Raw genomic sequence first — 15,952 nt, forward strand, 5'->3', positions numbered from 1 at the left:
TTGGATATAAGATGGATTCGGATTTTAAATCATTAAATCATTGGATTTGGATCATTGAAAGTATATCTTGTTGTAACTGACCAATGATGACTCCAAATATTCCAAAACAGCAGTGGTACAACAGAGCGGTGTATATCCATGCCGAGGTTGTGAGTTCGAGCCTCACCTGGAGCAAAAACTTTGCCTTTGCTAGCATGCATCACACTATGAAGCCTGAATGCTGTGTTTGTAACCACTAACCTCAGGTTAGTACAGTACAGCTCCTGTTGTCATACAATGAACTGTTATTTCAACAATGAACGCTTCTCAATCGTGCCATTTTGGATATACAGTAAGATGGATTCGGATTTTAAATCATTAAATCATTGGATTTGGAACATTGAAAGTGTATGTTGTTGTAACTGACCAATGATGACTCCAAATATTCCAAAACAGCAGTGGTACAACAGAGCGGTGTATATCACCCAATGGATTTGTAATGTTATGCCACAACAGAGTGAGTATTCTGGCATTAATTCATTTCTATAGTTAAATTTGTGTATATACGTAAGCTCCAGTGGCGCAATCGGTTAGCGCGCGGTACTTATACAGCAGTGCAAGCGGGGCCATGCCGAGGTTGTGAGTTCGAGTCTCACCTGGAGCAAAAACTTTGCCTTTGCTAGCATGCATCACACTATGAACCCTGCATGCTGTGTTTGTAACCGAGGTTGTGAGTTTGAGCCTCACCTGGAGCACTAACCTCACTAACCACTAACCTCAGGTTAGTACAGTACAGCTCCTGTTGTCATACAATGAACTGTTATTTCAACAATGAACGCTTCTCAATCGTGCCATTTTGGATATAAGATGGATTCGGATTTTAAATCATTAAATCATTGGATTTGGATCATTGAAAGTATATGTTGTTGTAACTGACCAATGATGACTCCAAATATTCCAAAACAGCAGTGGTACAACAGAGCGGTGTATATCCATGCCGAGGTTGTGAGTTCGAGCCTCACCTGGAGCAAAAACTTTGCCTTTGCTAGCATGCATCACACTATGAAGCCTGAATGCTGTGTTTGTAACCACTAACCTCAGGTTAGTACAGTACAGCTCCTGTTGTCATACAATGAACTGTTATTTCAACAATGAACGCTTCTCAATCATGCCATTTTGGACATAAGATGGATTCGGATTTTAAATCATTAAATCATTGGATTTGGATCATTGAAAGTATATCTTGTTGTAACTGACCAATGATGACTCCAAATATTCCAAAACAACAGTGGTACAACAGAGCGGTGTATATCACCCAATGGATTTGTAATGTTATGCCACAACAGAGTGAGTATTCTGGCATTAATTCATTTCTATAGTTAAATTTGTGTATATACGTAAGCTCCAGTGGCGCAATCGGTTAGCGCGCGGTACTTATACAGCAGTGCAAGCGGGGCCATGCCGAGGTTGTGAGTTCGAGTCTCACCTGGAGCAAAAACTTTGCCTTTGCTAGCATGCATCACACTATGAACCCTGCATGCTGTGTTTGTAACCGAGGTTGTGAGTTTGAGCCTCACCTGGAGCACTAACCTCACTAACCACTAACCTCAGGTTAGTACAGTACAGCTCCTGTTGTCATACAATGAACTGTTATTTCAACAATGAACGCTTCTCAATCGTGCCATTTTGGATATAAGATGGATTCGGATTTTAAATCATTAAATCATTGGATTTGGATCATTGAAAGTATATGTTGTTGTAACTGACCAATGATGACTCCAAATATTCCAAAACAGCAGTGGTACAACAGAGCGGTGTATATCCATGCCGAGGTTGTGAGTTCGAGCCTCACCTGGAGCAAAAACTTTGCCTTTGCTAGCATGCATCACACTATGAAGCCTGAATGCTGTGTTTGTAACCACTAACCTCAGGTTAGTACAGTACAGCTCCTGTTGTCATACAATGAACTGTTATTTCAACAATGAACGCTTCTCAATCATGCCATTTTGGATATAAGATGGATTCGGATTTTAAATCATTAAATCATTGGATTTGGATCATTGAAAGTATATCTTGTTGTAACTGACCAATGATGACTCCAAATATTCCAAAACAACAGTGGTACAACAGAGCGGTGTATATCACCCAATGGATTTGTAATGTTATGCCACAACAGAGTGAGTATTCTGGCATTAATTCATTTCTATAGTTAAATTTGTGTATATACGTAAGCTCCAGTGGCGCAATCGGTTAGCGCGCGGTACTTATACAGCAGTGCAAGCGGGGCCATGCCGAGGTTGTGAGTTCGAGTCTCACCTGGAGCAAAAACTTTGCCTTTGCTAGCATGCATCACACTATGAACCCTGCATGCTGTGTTTGTAACCGAGGTTGTGAGTTTGAGCCTCACCTGGAGCACTAACCTCACTAACCACTAACCTCAGGTTAGTACAGTACAGCTCCTGTTGTCATACAATGAACTGTTATTTCAACAATGAACGCTTCTCAATCGTGCCATTTTGGATATAAGATGGATTCGGATTTTAAATCATTAAATCATTGGATTTGGATCATTGAAAGTATATGTTGTTGTAACTGACCAATGATGACTCCAAATATTCCAAAACAACAGTGGTACAACAGAGCGGTGTATATCACCCAATGGATTTGTAATGTTATGCCACAACAGAGTGAGTATTCTGGCATTAATTCATTTCTATAGTTAAATTTGTGTATATACGTAAGCTCCAGTGGCGCAATCGGTTAGCGCGCGGTACTTATACAGCAGTGCAAGCGGGGCCATGCCGAGGTTGTGAGTTCGAGTCTCACCTGGAGCAAAAACTTTGCCTTTGCTAGATGCATCACACTATGAACCCTGCATGCTGTGTTTGTAACCGAGGTTGTGAGTTCGAGCCTCACCTGGAGCACTAACCTCACTAACCACTAACCTCAGGTTAGTACAGTACAGCTCCTGTTGTCATACAATGAACTGTTATTTCAACAATGAACGCTTCTCAATCGTGCCATTTTGGATATAAGATGGATTCGGATTTTAAATCATTAAATCATTGGATTTGGATCATTGAAAGTATATGTTGTTGTAACTGACCAATGATGACTCCAAATATTCCAAAACAACAGTGGTACAACAGAGCGGTGTATATCACCCAATGGATTTGTAATGTTATGCCACAACAGAGTGAGTATTCTGGCATTAATTCATTTCTATAGTTAAATTTGTGTATACACGTAAGCTCCGAGGTTGTGAGTTCGAGCCTCACCTGGAGCAAAAACTTTGCCTTTGCTAGCATGCATCACACTATGAAGCCTGAATGCTGTGTTTGTAACCACTAACCTCAGGTTAGTACAGTACAGCTCCTGTTGTCATACAATGAACTGTTATTTCAACAATGAACGCTTCTCAATCGTGCCATTTTGGATATAAGATGGATTCGGATTTTAAATCATTAAATCATTGGATTTGGATCATTGAAAGTATATGTTGTTGTAACTGACCAATGATGACTCCAAATATTCCAAAACAGCAGTGGTACAACAGAGCGGTGTATATCCATGCCGAGGTTGTGAGTTCGAGCCTCACCTGGAGCAAAAACTTTGCCTTTGCTAGCATGCATCACACTATGAAGCCTGAATGCTGTGTTTGTAACCACTAACCTCAGGTTAGTACAGTACAGCTCCTGTTGTCATACAATGAACTGTTATTTCAACAATGAACGCTTCTCAATCATGCCATTTTGGATATAAGATGGATTCGGATTTTAAATCATTAAATCATTGGATTTGGATCATTGAAAGTATATCTTGTTGTAACTGACCAATGATGACTCCAAATATTCCAAAACAACAGTGGTACAACAGAGCGGTGTATATCACCCAATGGATTTGTAATGTTATGCCACAACAGAGTGAGTATTCTGGCATTAATTCATTTCTATAGTTAAATTTGTGTATATACGTAAGCTCCAGTGGCGCAATCGGTTAGCGCGCGGTACTTATACAGCAGTGCAAGCGGGGCCATGCCGAGGTTGTGAGTTCGAGTCTCACCTGGAGCAAAAACTTTGCCTTTGCTAGCATGCATCACACTATGAACCCTGCATGCTGTGTTTGTAACCGAGGTTGTGAGTTTGAGCCTCACCTGGAGCACTAACCTCACTAACCACTAACCTCAGGTTAGTACAGTACAGCTCCTGTTGTCATACAATGAACTGTTATTTCAACAATGAACGCTTCTCAATCGTGCCATTTTGGATATAAGATGGATTCGGATTTTAAATCATTAAATCATTGGATTTGGATCATTGAAAGTATATGTTGTTGTAACTGACCAATGATGACTCCAAATATTCCAAAACAACAGTGGTACAACAGAGCGGTGTATATCACCCAATGGATTTGTAATGTTATGCCACAACAGAGTGAGTATTCTGGCATTAATTCATTTCTATAGTTAAATTTGTGTATACACGTAAGCTCCGAGGTTGTGAGTTCGAGCCTCACCTGGAGCAAAAACTTTGCCTTTGCTAGCATGCATCACACTATGAAGCCTGAATGCTGTGTTTGTAACCACTAACCTCAGGTTAGTACAGTACAGCTCCTGTTGTCATACAATGAACTGTTATTTCAACAATGAACGCTTCTCAATCGTGCCATTTTGGATATAAGATGGATTCGGATTTTAAATCATTAAATCATTGGATTTGGATCATTGAAAGTATATGTTGTTGTAACTGACCAATGATGACTCCAAATATTCCAAAACAGCAGTGGTACAACAGAGCGGTGTATATCCATGCCGAGGTTGTGAGTTCGAGCCTCACCTGGAGCAAAAACTTTGCCTTTGCTAGCATGCATCACACTATGAAGCCTGAATGCTGTGTTTGTAACCACTAACCTCAGGTTAGTACAGTACAGCTCCTGTTGTCATACAATGAACTGTTATTTCAACAATGAACGCTTCTCAATCATGCCATTTTGGATATAAGATGGATTCGGATTTTAAATCATTAAATCATTGGATTTGGATCATTGAAAGTATATCTTGTTGTAACTGACCAATGATGACTCCAAATATTCCAAAACAACAGTGGTACAACAGAGCGGTGTATATCACCCAATGGATTTGTAATGTTATGCCACAACAGAGTGAGTATTCTGGCATTAATTCATTTCTATAGTTAAATTTGTGTATATACGTAAGCTCCAGTGGCGCAATCGGTTAGCGCGCGGTACTTATACAGCAGTGCAAGCGGGGCCATGCCGAGGTTGTGAGTTCGAGTCTCACCTGGAGCAAAAACTTTGCCTTTGCTAGCATGCATCACACTATGAACCCTGCATGCTGTGTTTGTAACCGAGGTTGTGAGTTTGAGCCTCACCTGGAGCACTAACCTCACTAACCACTAACCTCAGGTTAGTACAGTACAGCTCCTGTTGTCATACAATGAACTGTTATTTCAACAATGAACGCTTCTCAATCGTGCCATTTTGGATATAAGATGGATTCGGATTTTAAATCATTAAATCATTGGATTTGGATCATTGAAAGTATATGTTGTTGTAACTGACCAATGATGACTCCAAATATTCCAAAACAACAGTGGTACAACAGAGCGGTGTATATCACCCAATGGATTTGTAATGTTATGCCACAACAGAGTGAGTATTCTGGCATTAATTCATTTCTATAGTTAAATTTGTGTATACACGTAAGCTCCGAGGTTGTGAGTTCGAGCCTCACCTGGAGCAAAAACTTTGCCTTTGCTAGCATGCATCACACTATGAAGCCTGAATGCTGTGTTTGTAACCACTAACCTCAGGTTAGTACAGTACAGCTCCTGTTGTCATACAATGAACTGTTATTTCAACAATGAACGCTTCTCAATCGTGCCATTTTGGATATAAGATGGATTCGGATTTTAAATCATTAAATCATTGGATTTGGATCATTGAAAGTATATGTTGTTGTAACTGACCAATGATGACTCCAAATATTCCAAAACAGCAGTGGTACAACAGAGCGGTGTATATCCATGCCGAGGTTGTGAGTTCGAGCCTCACCTGGAGCAAAAACTTTGCCTTTGCTAGCATGCATCACACTATGAACCCTGAATGCTGTGTTTGTAACCACTAACCTCAGGTTAGTACAGTACAGCTCCTGTTGTCATACAATGAACTGTTATTTCAACAATGAACGCTTCTCAATCATGCCATTTTGGATATAAGATGGATTCGGATTTTAAATCATTAAATCATTGGATTTGGATCATTGAAAGTATATCTTGTTGTAACTGACCAATGATGACTCCAAATATTCCAAAACAACAGTGGTACAACAGAGCGGTGTATATCACCCAATGGATTTGTAATGTTATGCCACAACAGAGTGAGTATTCTGGCATTAATTCATTTCTATAGTTAAATTTGTGTATATACGTAAGCTCCAGTGGCGCAATCGGTTAGCGCGCGGTACTTATACAGCAGTGCAAGCGGGGCCATGCCGAGGTTGTGAGTTCGAGTCTCACCTGGAGCAAAAACTTTGCCTTTGCTAGCATGCATCACACTATGAACCCTGCATGCTGTGTTTGTAACCGAGGTTGTGAGTTTGAGCCTCACCTGGAGCACTAACCTCACTAACCACTAACCTCAGGTTAGTACAGTACAGCTCCTGTTGTCATACAATGAACTGTTATTTCAACAATGAACGCTTCTCAATCGTGCCATTTTGGATATAAGATGGATTCGGATTTTAAATCATTAAATCATTGGATTTGGATCATTGAAAGTATATGTTGTTGTAACTGACCAATGATGACTCCAAATATTCCAAAACAACAGTGGTACAACAGAGCGGTGTATATCACCCAATGGATTTGTAATGTTATGCCACAACAGAGTGAGTATTCTGGCATTAATTCATTTCTATAGTTAAATTTGTGTATACACGTAAGCTCCGAGGTTGTGAGTTCGAGCCTCACCTGGAGCAAAAACTTTGCCTTTGCTAGCATGCATCACACTATGAAGCCTGAATGCTGTGTTTGTAACCACTAACCTCAGGTTAGTACAGTACAGCTCCTGTTGTCATACAATGAACTGTTATTTCAACAATGAACGCTTCTCAATCGTGCCATTTTGGATATAAGATGGATTCGGATTTTAAATCATTAAATCATTGGATTTGGATCATTGAAAGTATATGTTGTTGTAACTGACCAATGATGACTCCAAATATTCCAAAACAGCAGTGGTACAACAGAGCGGTGTATATCCATGCCGAGGTTGTGAGTTCGAGCCTCACCTGGAGCAAAAACTTTGCCTTTGCTAGCATGCATCACACTATGAACCCTGAATGCTGTGTTTGTAACCACTAACCTCAGGTTAGTACAGTACAGCTCCTGTTGTCATACAATGAACTGTTATTTCAACAATGAACGCTTCTCAATCATGCCATTTTGGATATAAGATGGATTCGGATTTTAAATCATTAAATCATTGGATTTGGATCATTGAAAGTATATGTTGTTGTAACTGACCAATGATGACTCCAAATATTCCAAAACAACAGTGGTACAACAGAGCGGTGTATATCACTTGTATTTGCACAGATTTTTAAAAATATGCAACTGACAATACACCAGAAAAACAAGAATGGAGAATCCTTGAAAGATTAGGTAAATTGAAAGACAAATTGTGAAATTTTGAAGCCCAGAATAGAATAGAATAGAATAGAATAGAACAGAATAGCCACTGTTCAGTTCAGCAGGAGGAAGGAACTAAGCAGGCTGAAAGCTTTTGGTACAACTGGACTCCCTCTCTAAGCTGCAGTGCTGACCCGGTCAGTGCAGTGCTTTTATCTATGTGACGTGACCTAACAAACCAGGAAGGGAGTGATATTGAGCTGACACTGACTTGATTCTTGCCATAACCCTGTACTCTGTATGCCTGCCACAGCACATTTTGTGGGGAACCATGGACAACTCTCAGCCAGTGAAAACAAACCACAAGTGTAGTATAAGAGTGATGTATGGCTATGTGTTTTAATAATCTATGGTCAGAAGGTCACTGGTTCGAATCCTTTGGTTGGCAAAGTGACTTCACTATTGGACCAATAACCCCCAATTGCTCCAGGGACTGACTGACCCTGCTATCTCGAACGTAAATTACTTTTAATAAAAGCATCTGCCAAATAAATGTAATCAGAGAATCATTTGAAAAAAGTTGGGGATTGGAAAGTATGTGCAGGTACCTCTAACACAGAAAAATACTAACTTTACAAGCTTTTCATCATGTCAATTAACATGGCATAACAGGCCATAGAGGCTTAGTGGGCTGGCCTATGGCCTCACGTCTCAGTGGTTGCGGGCTATTTATATTTTAACGTGGGTTTCCTCCCACAATTCAAATACATATGGACTGGTGTCTGTGTCGTATGAAGGACTGGTTTCCTAGAAAATGCAACCAGCGTTACCTTCTATTAGGTAAAGCGTTACGGTCAAAATAGTTACGGAAGAAATGTAATAAATTCATTCTATGTCGTTTAATCGTAGTACCGTACAACACGATGCCACATAACTTGCCAGCCGTTGCGCTTGCGCTTTTGTTCGGAGCTTTTGACGCGCATGTGCTAATTGGCGCGACGCGTCTCGCGCAGCGCGACGCCCGCTGGGCGGGCGCCATCTTGGCTCATATTTTACTCGGAAAGACGGCTAGCTGGCGCGGCGCCTTTGCTTGTGATTGTTGTTATTGTCGTGCTGAGGTACAGCGGGACCGCGGTTCACGACTTTTTAGACATTTAGTGTCAGAGGTAAGTGCACCTAATGTAAAAATTCGTGCAGTCGAATAAACTGTGCGTTTGATAGAAAAGATTTTGGGGAAGAACCTAGTCGCGTGAGCTGCTAGTTTAGCCGGCTCTGTGTGGGCGACTGTAACCCCGAGTTAAATTTGGTAACCGCGACAAAGCAACATTTTTAGTATGTCTTAAGTAACCCGTTAGGGCAGAATTGACAGAATTACCTACTGCTCGTTTAACTGGAATAAATTATTATGTCGCTCCCCTGTTGTGCAGCGCACAACCAGCTATCTCATTTCTAGTTTCATTAAAATGGGATTTGTCTAAACCGAGCGAATAAAAATACAAATATATTTTCCGGTGAACAGTTGCGTTTGGGATGTTTTTTCTAGTTAGTGAGTTAAAACCATAGTATATAGCTAAACAAATACCTAGGGCTCTAGTATGTATATAAATATGGCACTGTCTGGTTGTAATTTTTAGCAATTTCACCCATAACGTCGCTATCTAGCCAGTACTAAAACGTACGAGTTCGATAAGTTTTCCAGCTAAAACTTGCGCTTCAACTCGTGGCGAAATACAGGTATAATCAATGGAGTCCTTTGTTTAAGCCTTTCGGTTTGGGGGTGGGGGCGAGGCGACGGAGATCGAACGCGCCTCCTTTTTGTTCAGGTCTTAACCGGTACGTAAAACATTTACCACAGATAACTGAAGTCCTTCCCTCTTAAACAAACAAACAAACAGTCTGGCGGTTTGACTGAAGTCCCATTTTAAGCATACTATGACGGAATGAAAGCGCCATTCATGTGGCGGCCTGGAGACCTTCATGCTGGCTGTTCCACATGTGCACCTTCACAGTAACGGCAAAAATTGCCCCCCTATGACCCCGGTTCCTATTTTACATTTATTGCTTTAAATTCTCTAAAATATCTCCTATAAAACTGTCAAAGCGAGGGGAGGGTCCCATTCTTGTTTTCATTATATTGTCATCACTTTTGAAGGGCCGTGTTCGTGTTGCCTACTCAGCAGTATTATGTTGTTGCTGCTGTATGCGCCAGATCCCCCCCCCCCCGCGTCAATAATCGTAATCTTAATCTTAGTTTTTGTCAGAACTTCCCTACAAAAAAAATAAATGACACTCCCTCTGTCTTTCATTTTTTATACTTTTTGTGTAATTCATTGTTACGGAAAGTTTTATGTGCAAGGATAGTGGGTGTAAATAGGTTCAGTGGTCAGATTCAGTTAGAACATCAAAACCCCTCTATCTTAGTTATCTGGACAGTGTCAGAGAGGATAAAAAGACCTGTTTGTTTTACAGTGTGTCATGTATAACTTAATATTAACTTGACTTGATTTGTTAAGAATATTGCTACATGCCTTATGGCAGTGTGATGACAAGCTTAAGCTTTTGGTATCCTCATTACAAATGGTAGTCCAGGTTTGAAAAATGCTGCATGCCTTCCTCAGTTATTTGTGGTTTTTATTTATCCTTATGATCCCAAATTTGCAGTAAAGTTCATGAAGTTTGTTTATTATTTCTCATCCCTCCCTTTCAGGAGCCACTAAAGAGATGTACCCTCCTAGTAGCTGATATTACTTGGCTTGTGTTTGTTGCTGCTAGAAGCTATTTTATAATTAGAATTTTAACAACCGCTGGAGAGTCCGGGGATTGCCTTTCCCCGTTGTAATTTTTTATTACTTCAGCCTTTTTCATCCCCGTGTTTGGCAGATGCGACGTTCAAAGCGAGCTCGATCCCGGGAGGGTTGGATCTCCGAGTACAGCGTGGAGGAGAAACTCGAGTTCAGCAAACGGCAGAAGCAGAGTTCCTGCAGCGCTGAGAGGGACAGCAAACCGCGGAGACGCAATCATCACTTGAAAACCTACGAAGGGTAACTTTGCCACCCGATTTTAAAGCACCTTGAGCCTGGAACGGAATGAGTAGTGTTACACAGATTTGAGATACTTTTAAATCTGTCTGGCCTGCCTGCTATTTTGTCATCTTGTGACATACATACAAAACATAGTTTTCTACAGTCATATTTGGCTTTATGAATGCCAGAATATTACAAGAAAAGGAAAAAATGCAAGCAAGTTTGTTTATTAGTAGTGTTGAAACCTACATGAATAAATGTATAATCCATTTAAGTGCATTGTTTTTTTTAAACGACGTTTCCTACTAATGTCTAAAATTTGTGAAGGTGGTCTTTCACAAGGCGTAGGTCCATTTAGCAGAAATTCCTGGTATTAATTGTCTTATAGGAATGGGGCTTATATGGGTTTATATTCTGAGGTCAGGTTAGGGGTTACTTTTATAAATGGATGTAATGTTGTGGACACTCCACTATTTGAATCGTCACATCGTTAGTGACAAGTCAGGCTAACGCTCCCCCCCCCCCCACCACCTCTGACAAGTTTCTGAAAGGTATCACAAAAGTAAATCTGAATGTTTATCTGGCCCTTTCTAATAATAGCTGCCCAAGAGCTGACTTTTTCTGGAAGGAACCTGAAACCTGACGTTGCTGGCACTGGGCGTAACGTTCGCACCCCTGCTGGTGGGCACTTCTTCGTCTTACACGAGGATGCCTTCGGTGCACATTACCCTGTCAGTGTAGGCTGCCGCATGAATAAATGTGTTTTTATTTGTATGTGGTTTGCAGCAAGCTTCTTGTCTCATGGGCTGTGCCATTTTCAGGTAATCAGGTTCTCAATAAACACATTTTTATAGTATTTTGGTTGGTTTATATTGGTGTTGTATTGCATATGATGAATACAAGACGCGTCTATGTAGAGAGACTTCCAGTGAAATCTCGACAGCGGTATTACCACTAGATTGTAAACTGCTTGAAGTGTTTCAACTAGATCTATCCTTTTAAATGGTTGTCTTATGCATGGTGCAATTTTGGTTTGCTTGAATAACGTATTTAGTATTCAGCATTGCTGGAGTAATACTTTCATGTAGAAGGCTGTCAAACCAGGATGCAGTGTATCAGGGAAACATTGCTATTGTTCAGTAGTGCTGCTATTATTTTATGAATGTTTATTAATACTCTGAATATTTTTGTCGCTACAAAGAGTTTTCTTGTCAAGTTACGTCTGCAGAACACTGATCATTCATGGATCTATTTAAAAAAACAAAAACAAAATATGTCCATGTTTTGAAATACAAGTTATGATTTTTTATTTTTTTTTGCATTAAGTTCCTGTCATTAATATTCTTCATTTGTGCTCCAGATGAGAATATAACATCCTGCCTCTTATGCTGCGATTGTTCTGCTCTCTCTGTTCATAGGCATTACCAGGAATCTAAGACTATAAGCAGGAGGATGGAGTGTAAGGAGCGGCAGGCCAGGCAGCCGAGCCGGGAGTCGGGAGTGTATGGCAATGAGGGCCCACGCAAGGAGCTGGGCAGTGACAGAGACTGGCACCACTATAGCAAATCCTCGGCACGTAGCGGACATAGCCATCGCAGCAGCCCCGCTCACCATCGCGGGCGACGCAAGAGCTCGTCTTGTCAGGCTCACTCGGTACGGCGGCTCTCCTCTGCTTTCTCTTTGTCCCTGTGCTCATCTGTGAGTTTGCTTAAGGGTTTAGACAGTGCAGTGTCCAGTTTGCTGTTGCTTATGCTTGTTAGCCGTCTGCTTAAGTGCAGATATGTGTGTAGGTACCTGCCTTCTTCCACATGCTAAGGTTCTGAGAAAGTGCTCTGTGGCAGATTATGTAAGAATCATGCTGGTCATTATGTCTATGCCTGTTGTGATTAAGTGCAGAGGATGTAATGTAGTTCTTATAAACAGTCATACTCAGGGATGGTAAATTTATGATATAATATTAGGTTTTAGTACTTGCAGGGATGATGACTGAGCAGAAGGTTATTTCCATTTGTGTTATGAACCTACTTCTAGAGAGTACATTTTATGAAAGTGGGAATGGGGAAGTGAATTATTAATGCATATACCGTGATGTTTGTATACTTAAGTTTCTTTTCGTTTTTATTTTGAGAAAGTGTTTTGTCTGAAAATTTTGCCATTGTTTTTCTTCTGTAACACACACTATGTGGGGCCCCTGTGCATTTCTCTGCGATGAATTTGAAATTGCTGCGGTGGCCTGGCGCGGTTTCTGAATTCCTGAATATCTTCCCCCGCTGAATGAATGAATCGCGCATTCTGGCCTGATTCTCGTGGGTTTATGATGGTGACCAATCGCAGAGGAGTCATCGCAGGAAAAGATCCAGAAGTTTTGAGGATGATGAGGAGGGTCACCTGATCTATCACAGTGGACACATGCTAAGAGCAAGATGTACAGAAATTATACCTCTTTCTGTAACTTTTTGTTTTATTTGTTAAGTGGAAAGACCGTTCTACTATAGTGTCTAATTGGGGGGATTTTATTTGTAAAATTCTTTATACATTAAAAAAAACTAAGGCATATATTATGTGGATTACACAACTACTGTTTGAAACTCTTAAGATTTTCTACAGTGATTGTGGCGTAATGTTAACTGTTTTGCTACAATGTCTTATGGACAGTCAGAACTACATTAGTTACACTTGTCCTGCTTTATTCTTGTGTGTCTCTTTCCTGAGGTATTAATTGCATGCCTTTTTCCCTGTAGATGAGATTGTGAGTACTTTAGGAGAAGGAGCCTTTGGGAAAGTTGTGAACTGCATTGATCATTCGAAGTAGGTGTCTGTGCTAGCTACAATGTTTTTTTTTTTCTTTCTTGAATAAACACATAAACATGCAATGGAGAGCAAAGTGTGAAGCCTCTGCCACAACTGACAATCTGAATTGTTGCAGTGGTGGTGCACGAGTGGCACTGAAGATCATTAAAAATGTTGACCGTTATCGAGAAGCCGCCATGTCTGAGATCGATGTCCTTCAGCAGATGAACTCACTCGATCGCGATGAGCATTAGTGAGTAACCCAGGCACGTCATTGTCGCAAAATTCCATTTAAACAGCGAGATTTCTCAGTTGTGCAATTATGGTTGTTTTGTAGTGCTTGTGTGCGAATGCTGGACTGGTTTGATCACCACGGCCACATCTGCATTGTGTTTGAGCTCCTGGGATTGAGCACCTATGATTTCCTGAAGGAAAATGGCTTCATGCCTTTCACTGTGGACCAGATCAGACTTATGGCAAATCAGATCTTCAGAGCAGTGCACTGTGAGTACATGCAATGAAATGAATTGATTACTATCAGTGACATTGGATGATGGTCATTCTGAGCAGCCACAGGTTTAATTTACTTAGCAGATTCTGATATTTTGAAAATAATGGGAGTCATATTTGTATTTAGTGATTGTAGGGTTGTTTTCCTTTGAAACTATACTAACAGCTTTTTGTTTATCTTTGTGTACAAGTCCTACACCGAAACAAGCTTACTCACACTGACCTGAAGCCAGAGAATATCCTCTTTGTGGATTCTGACTACTGCTTGGAGTACAATGTAAAATTGGTAAGCATTGCTACAAGTCACCTAATGAATGGGAGGCGAAGACATAAATGGATATGGATACTGTCCATATTGTAGGAAAATGTCTGGGTATAAATTTATATACAGAATAAAATCTTTTGGGCACATGTCAAACTTTTTTTTCACCCTAGAATTAAGTTCAGTTGTTTGAAAAGCTTTCTTCAAAAACTCTTTGTACAGAAGTTTTTTTTTTTTTTTTTTAATCCAGAAAAGGGACGAGAGGACCTTGAAGAATACTGATGTGAAGGTGGTGGATTTTGGAAATGCTATATATGACCACGAGCACCATACTTCTGTGGTGTCCACCAGGCATTATCGAGCACCTGAGGTCATTCTTGGTGAGTGTTACAAAGATCTGGCGAAGAACAAAACTGCCTAGATTTGGTCCAGATGGTTGTCTAGCTTATTGTCATTGGCATACTTGCAGAACTTGGATGGAACCAGGCATGTGATGTTTGGAGTCTGGGCTGCATACTAATTGAGTATTACCTCGGATTGACGCTCTTTCAGGTGAGACCCTTGACAATAAACCAGTAACCAAAAGCATTCACCTCTGACTGAGTACCCAAGCTGGTTTCCTTGTGCCCTTGAAACCCAAGCATGCTTCATGCTCTTTTGCAGACTCACGACAGCAAGGAGCACTTGGCTATGATGGAAAGGGTCCTTGGGCCAATACCCAGCTCCCTCTTACAGAAAACCAAGTGAGCTTTTGCCTTTACGTAGTTTTCTGAAGTCCACACCCTATTCCTTCCTCTCCGACAGCTTTCTGAATTTTCAGAAGCGTGTTTATAAATTGTTGGTATTAGATGCATGTCGTGCATAAGTAAGGCGGTTGTGTCTAACATGTCGTAGGAAAAGGAGATACGTTCGTCATGGGCGGCTGGACTGGGATGAGCACAACTCTTCCGGGAGATATGTGAGGAAGCACTGCAAGCCCCTTAAAGTACGATTTGGCTTTCGTTTTGGGTCTCGTTTTTGGTTTCGTTTTGTGCAGATTTGGGAAGGTGATGTGCAATACGGCTTTGCTATGTATCTGATGGTTTACTGTGTTCTGATTTGTTTACCTCCATCTTCTCATTACAGCAATACATGTCCTCAAAGAGTACAGAGCATGAGCAGCTTTTTGACCTCATGCACAAGATGCTGGAGTATGACGTATCCAAAAGGATCACTCTGGAGGCAGCCCTCAGACACCCCTTTTTTGATCCTTTGAAAGGAAAGAAAAAGTGATGATGAGTTATATTTCGCTGTTAATTTGCTCTCCCGGGGAGGCTTCTATAGGCTGCATCAGCCTGCTGTGAGACTTATTTCGTCTGTATTAAAGTTATTTGTATGAATATAAATGAGATACCTTTTGCTGTTGTCTTTTCAGAAATAAAACCAGGTTAATCTTTTTTTGTAAATGTTTGTGCTTGCTTCATCTATCCAGAACTTTGAGGTGCCTCTCGGACCCAGAATTTGACGTTGCGTTATCATCCGTCCATTTCCTGAAACTGCTTGTCCAATACAGGGTCTGTCCTGGAGACTGCGGGCGCTACATTGTTAACAGTTTATGACAATAAAACTACTGCATGTTGTTTCTGTAAAGCTGGAATCAGTGAGATTAGTTTGCAGTCTAAAAGCAGTGGACTACAGATCAGTTGCACTGTTTCGAGACCTGTGCAATTCTAGGCTGGAGTTGTTGAACATGCATCGAC

At 40.8% G+C, this 15,952-nt stretch overlaps 1 protein-coding gene and 7 non-coding genes across 10 annotated transcripts; all 8 read left to right on the top strand.

Moving 5' to 3' along the window:
- Positions 1-550: 550 nt before the first annotated feature.
- trnai-uau (transfer RNA isoleucine (anticodon UAU)) lies at positions 551-643 on the top strand. Its single transcript is given in 2 exon segments — positions 551-588; positions 608-643. It is a non-coding gene; the product is annotated as a tRNA-Ile (tRNA).
- A 737-nt stretch (positions 644-1,380) lies between these two features.
- Positions 1,381-1,473, top strand: trnai-uau (transfer RNA isoleucine (anticodon UAU)). Its single transcript is given in 2 exon segments — positions 1,381-1,418; positions 1,438-1,473. It is a non-coding gene; the product is annotated as a tRNA-Ile (tRNA).
- A 737-nt stretch (positions 1,474-2,210) lies between these two features.
- Positions 2,211-2,303, top strand: trnai-uau (transfer RNA isoleucine (anticodon UAU)). Its single transcript is given in 2 exon segments — positions 2,211-2,248; positions 2,268-2,303. It is a non-coding gene; the product is annotated as a tRNA-Ile (tRNA).
- A 417-nt stretch (positions 2,304-2,720) lies between these two features.
- Positions 2,721-2,813, top strand: trnai-uau (transfer RNA isoleucine (anticodon UAU)). The gene is given in 2 exon segments: positions 2,721-2,758; positions 2,778-2,813. It is a non-coding gene; the product is annotated as a tRNA-Ile (tRNA).
- Positions 2,814-3,956: 1,143 nt separating this feature from the next.
- trnai-uau (transfer RNA isoleucine (anticodon UAU)) lies at positions 3,957-4,049 on the top strand. The gene is given in 2 exon segments: positions 3,957-3,994; positions 4,014-4,049. It is a non-coding gene; the product is annotated as a tRNA-Ile (tRNA).
- Positions 4,050-5,193: 1,144 nt separating this feature from the next.
- Positions 5,194-5,286, top strand: trnai-uau (transfer RNA isoleucine (anticodon UAU)). The gene is given in 2 exon segments: positions 5,194-5,231; positions 5,251-5,286. It is a non-coding gene; the product is annotated as a tRNA-Ile (tRNA).
- A 1,144-nt stretch (positions 5,287-6,430) lies between these two features.
- On the top strand, positions 6,431-6,523 carry trnai-uau (transfer RNA isoleucine (anticodon UAU)). Its single transcript is given in 2 exon segments — positions 6,431-6,468; positions 6,488-6,523. It is a non-coding gene; the product is annotated as a tRNA-Ile (tRNA).
- Positions 6,524-8,633: 2,110 nt separating this feature from the next.
- clk4b (CDC-like kinase 4b) lies at positions 8,634-15,658 on the top strand. Of its 3 annotated transcripts, XM_072706520.1 has the most exons (13): positions 8,634-8,794; positions 10,509-10,669; positions 12,070-12,304; positions 12,986-13,076; positions 13,393-13,459; positions 13,578-13,694; positions 13,779-13,945; positions 14,143-14,237; positions 14,464-14,593; positions 14,683-14,765; positions 14,877-14,956; positions 15,108-15,198; positions 15,339-15,658. In XM_072706520.1, exons 2-13 carry the CDS (start codon positions 10,509-10,511, stop codon positions 15,483-15,485), a joined length of 1,464 nt encoding a protein of 487 aa, XP_072562621.1. In that variant the 5' UTR covers positions 8,634-8,794; the 3' UTR covers positions 15,486-15,658. The 3 variants fall into 3 exon arrangements, with proteins under 3 accessions (XP_072562621.1, XP_072562620.1, XP_072562622.1); XM_072706519.1 differs by lacking the exons at positions 8,634-8,794; positions 10,509-10,669 and adding an exon at positions 11,341-11,472; XM_072706521.1 differs by lacking the exons at positions 8,634-8,794; positions 10,509-10,669; positions 12,986-13,076 and having other exon boundaries at positions 12,241-12,304.
- Positions 15,659-15,952: the final 294 nt, after the last annotated feature.

The sequence above is a fragment of the Paramormyrops kingsleyae genome, chromosome 24 (assembly GCF_048594095.1).
Source record: "Paramormyrops kingsleyae isolate MSU_618 chromosome 24, PKINGS_0.4, whole genome shotgun sequence".
Taxonomy (NCBI): Eukaryota; Metazoa; Chordata; class Actinopteri; order Osteoglossiformes; family Mormyridae; genus Paramormyrops; species Paramormyrops kingsleyae.

What these genes read in the sequence shown, in the direction of transcription:
- clk4b (XM_072706520.1), top strand. Translation starts at nt 10,509, where the DNA reads ATGCGACGTTCAAAGCGAGCTCGATCCCGGGAGGGTTGGATCTCCGAG. An exon ending in AACTGCATTGATCATTCGAA is followed by an intron (nt 13,460 to 13,577) that starts GTAGGTGTCTGT and finishes GAATTGTTGCAG; the next exon opens with TGGTGGTGCACGAGTGGCAC. An exon ending in TGGAGTACAATGTAAAATTG is followed by an intron (nt 14,238 to 14,463) that starts GTAAGCATTGCT and finishes TTTTTAATCCAG; the next exon opens with AAAAGGGACGAGAGGACCTT.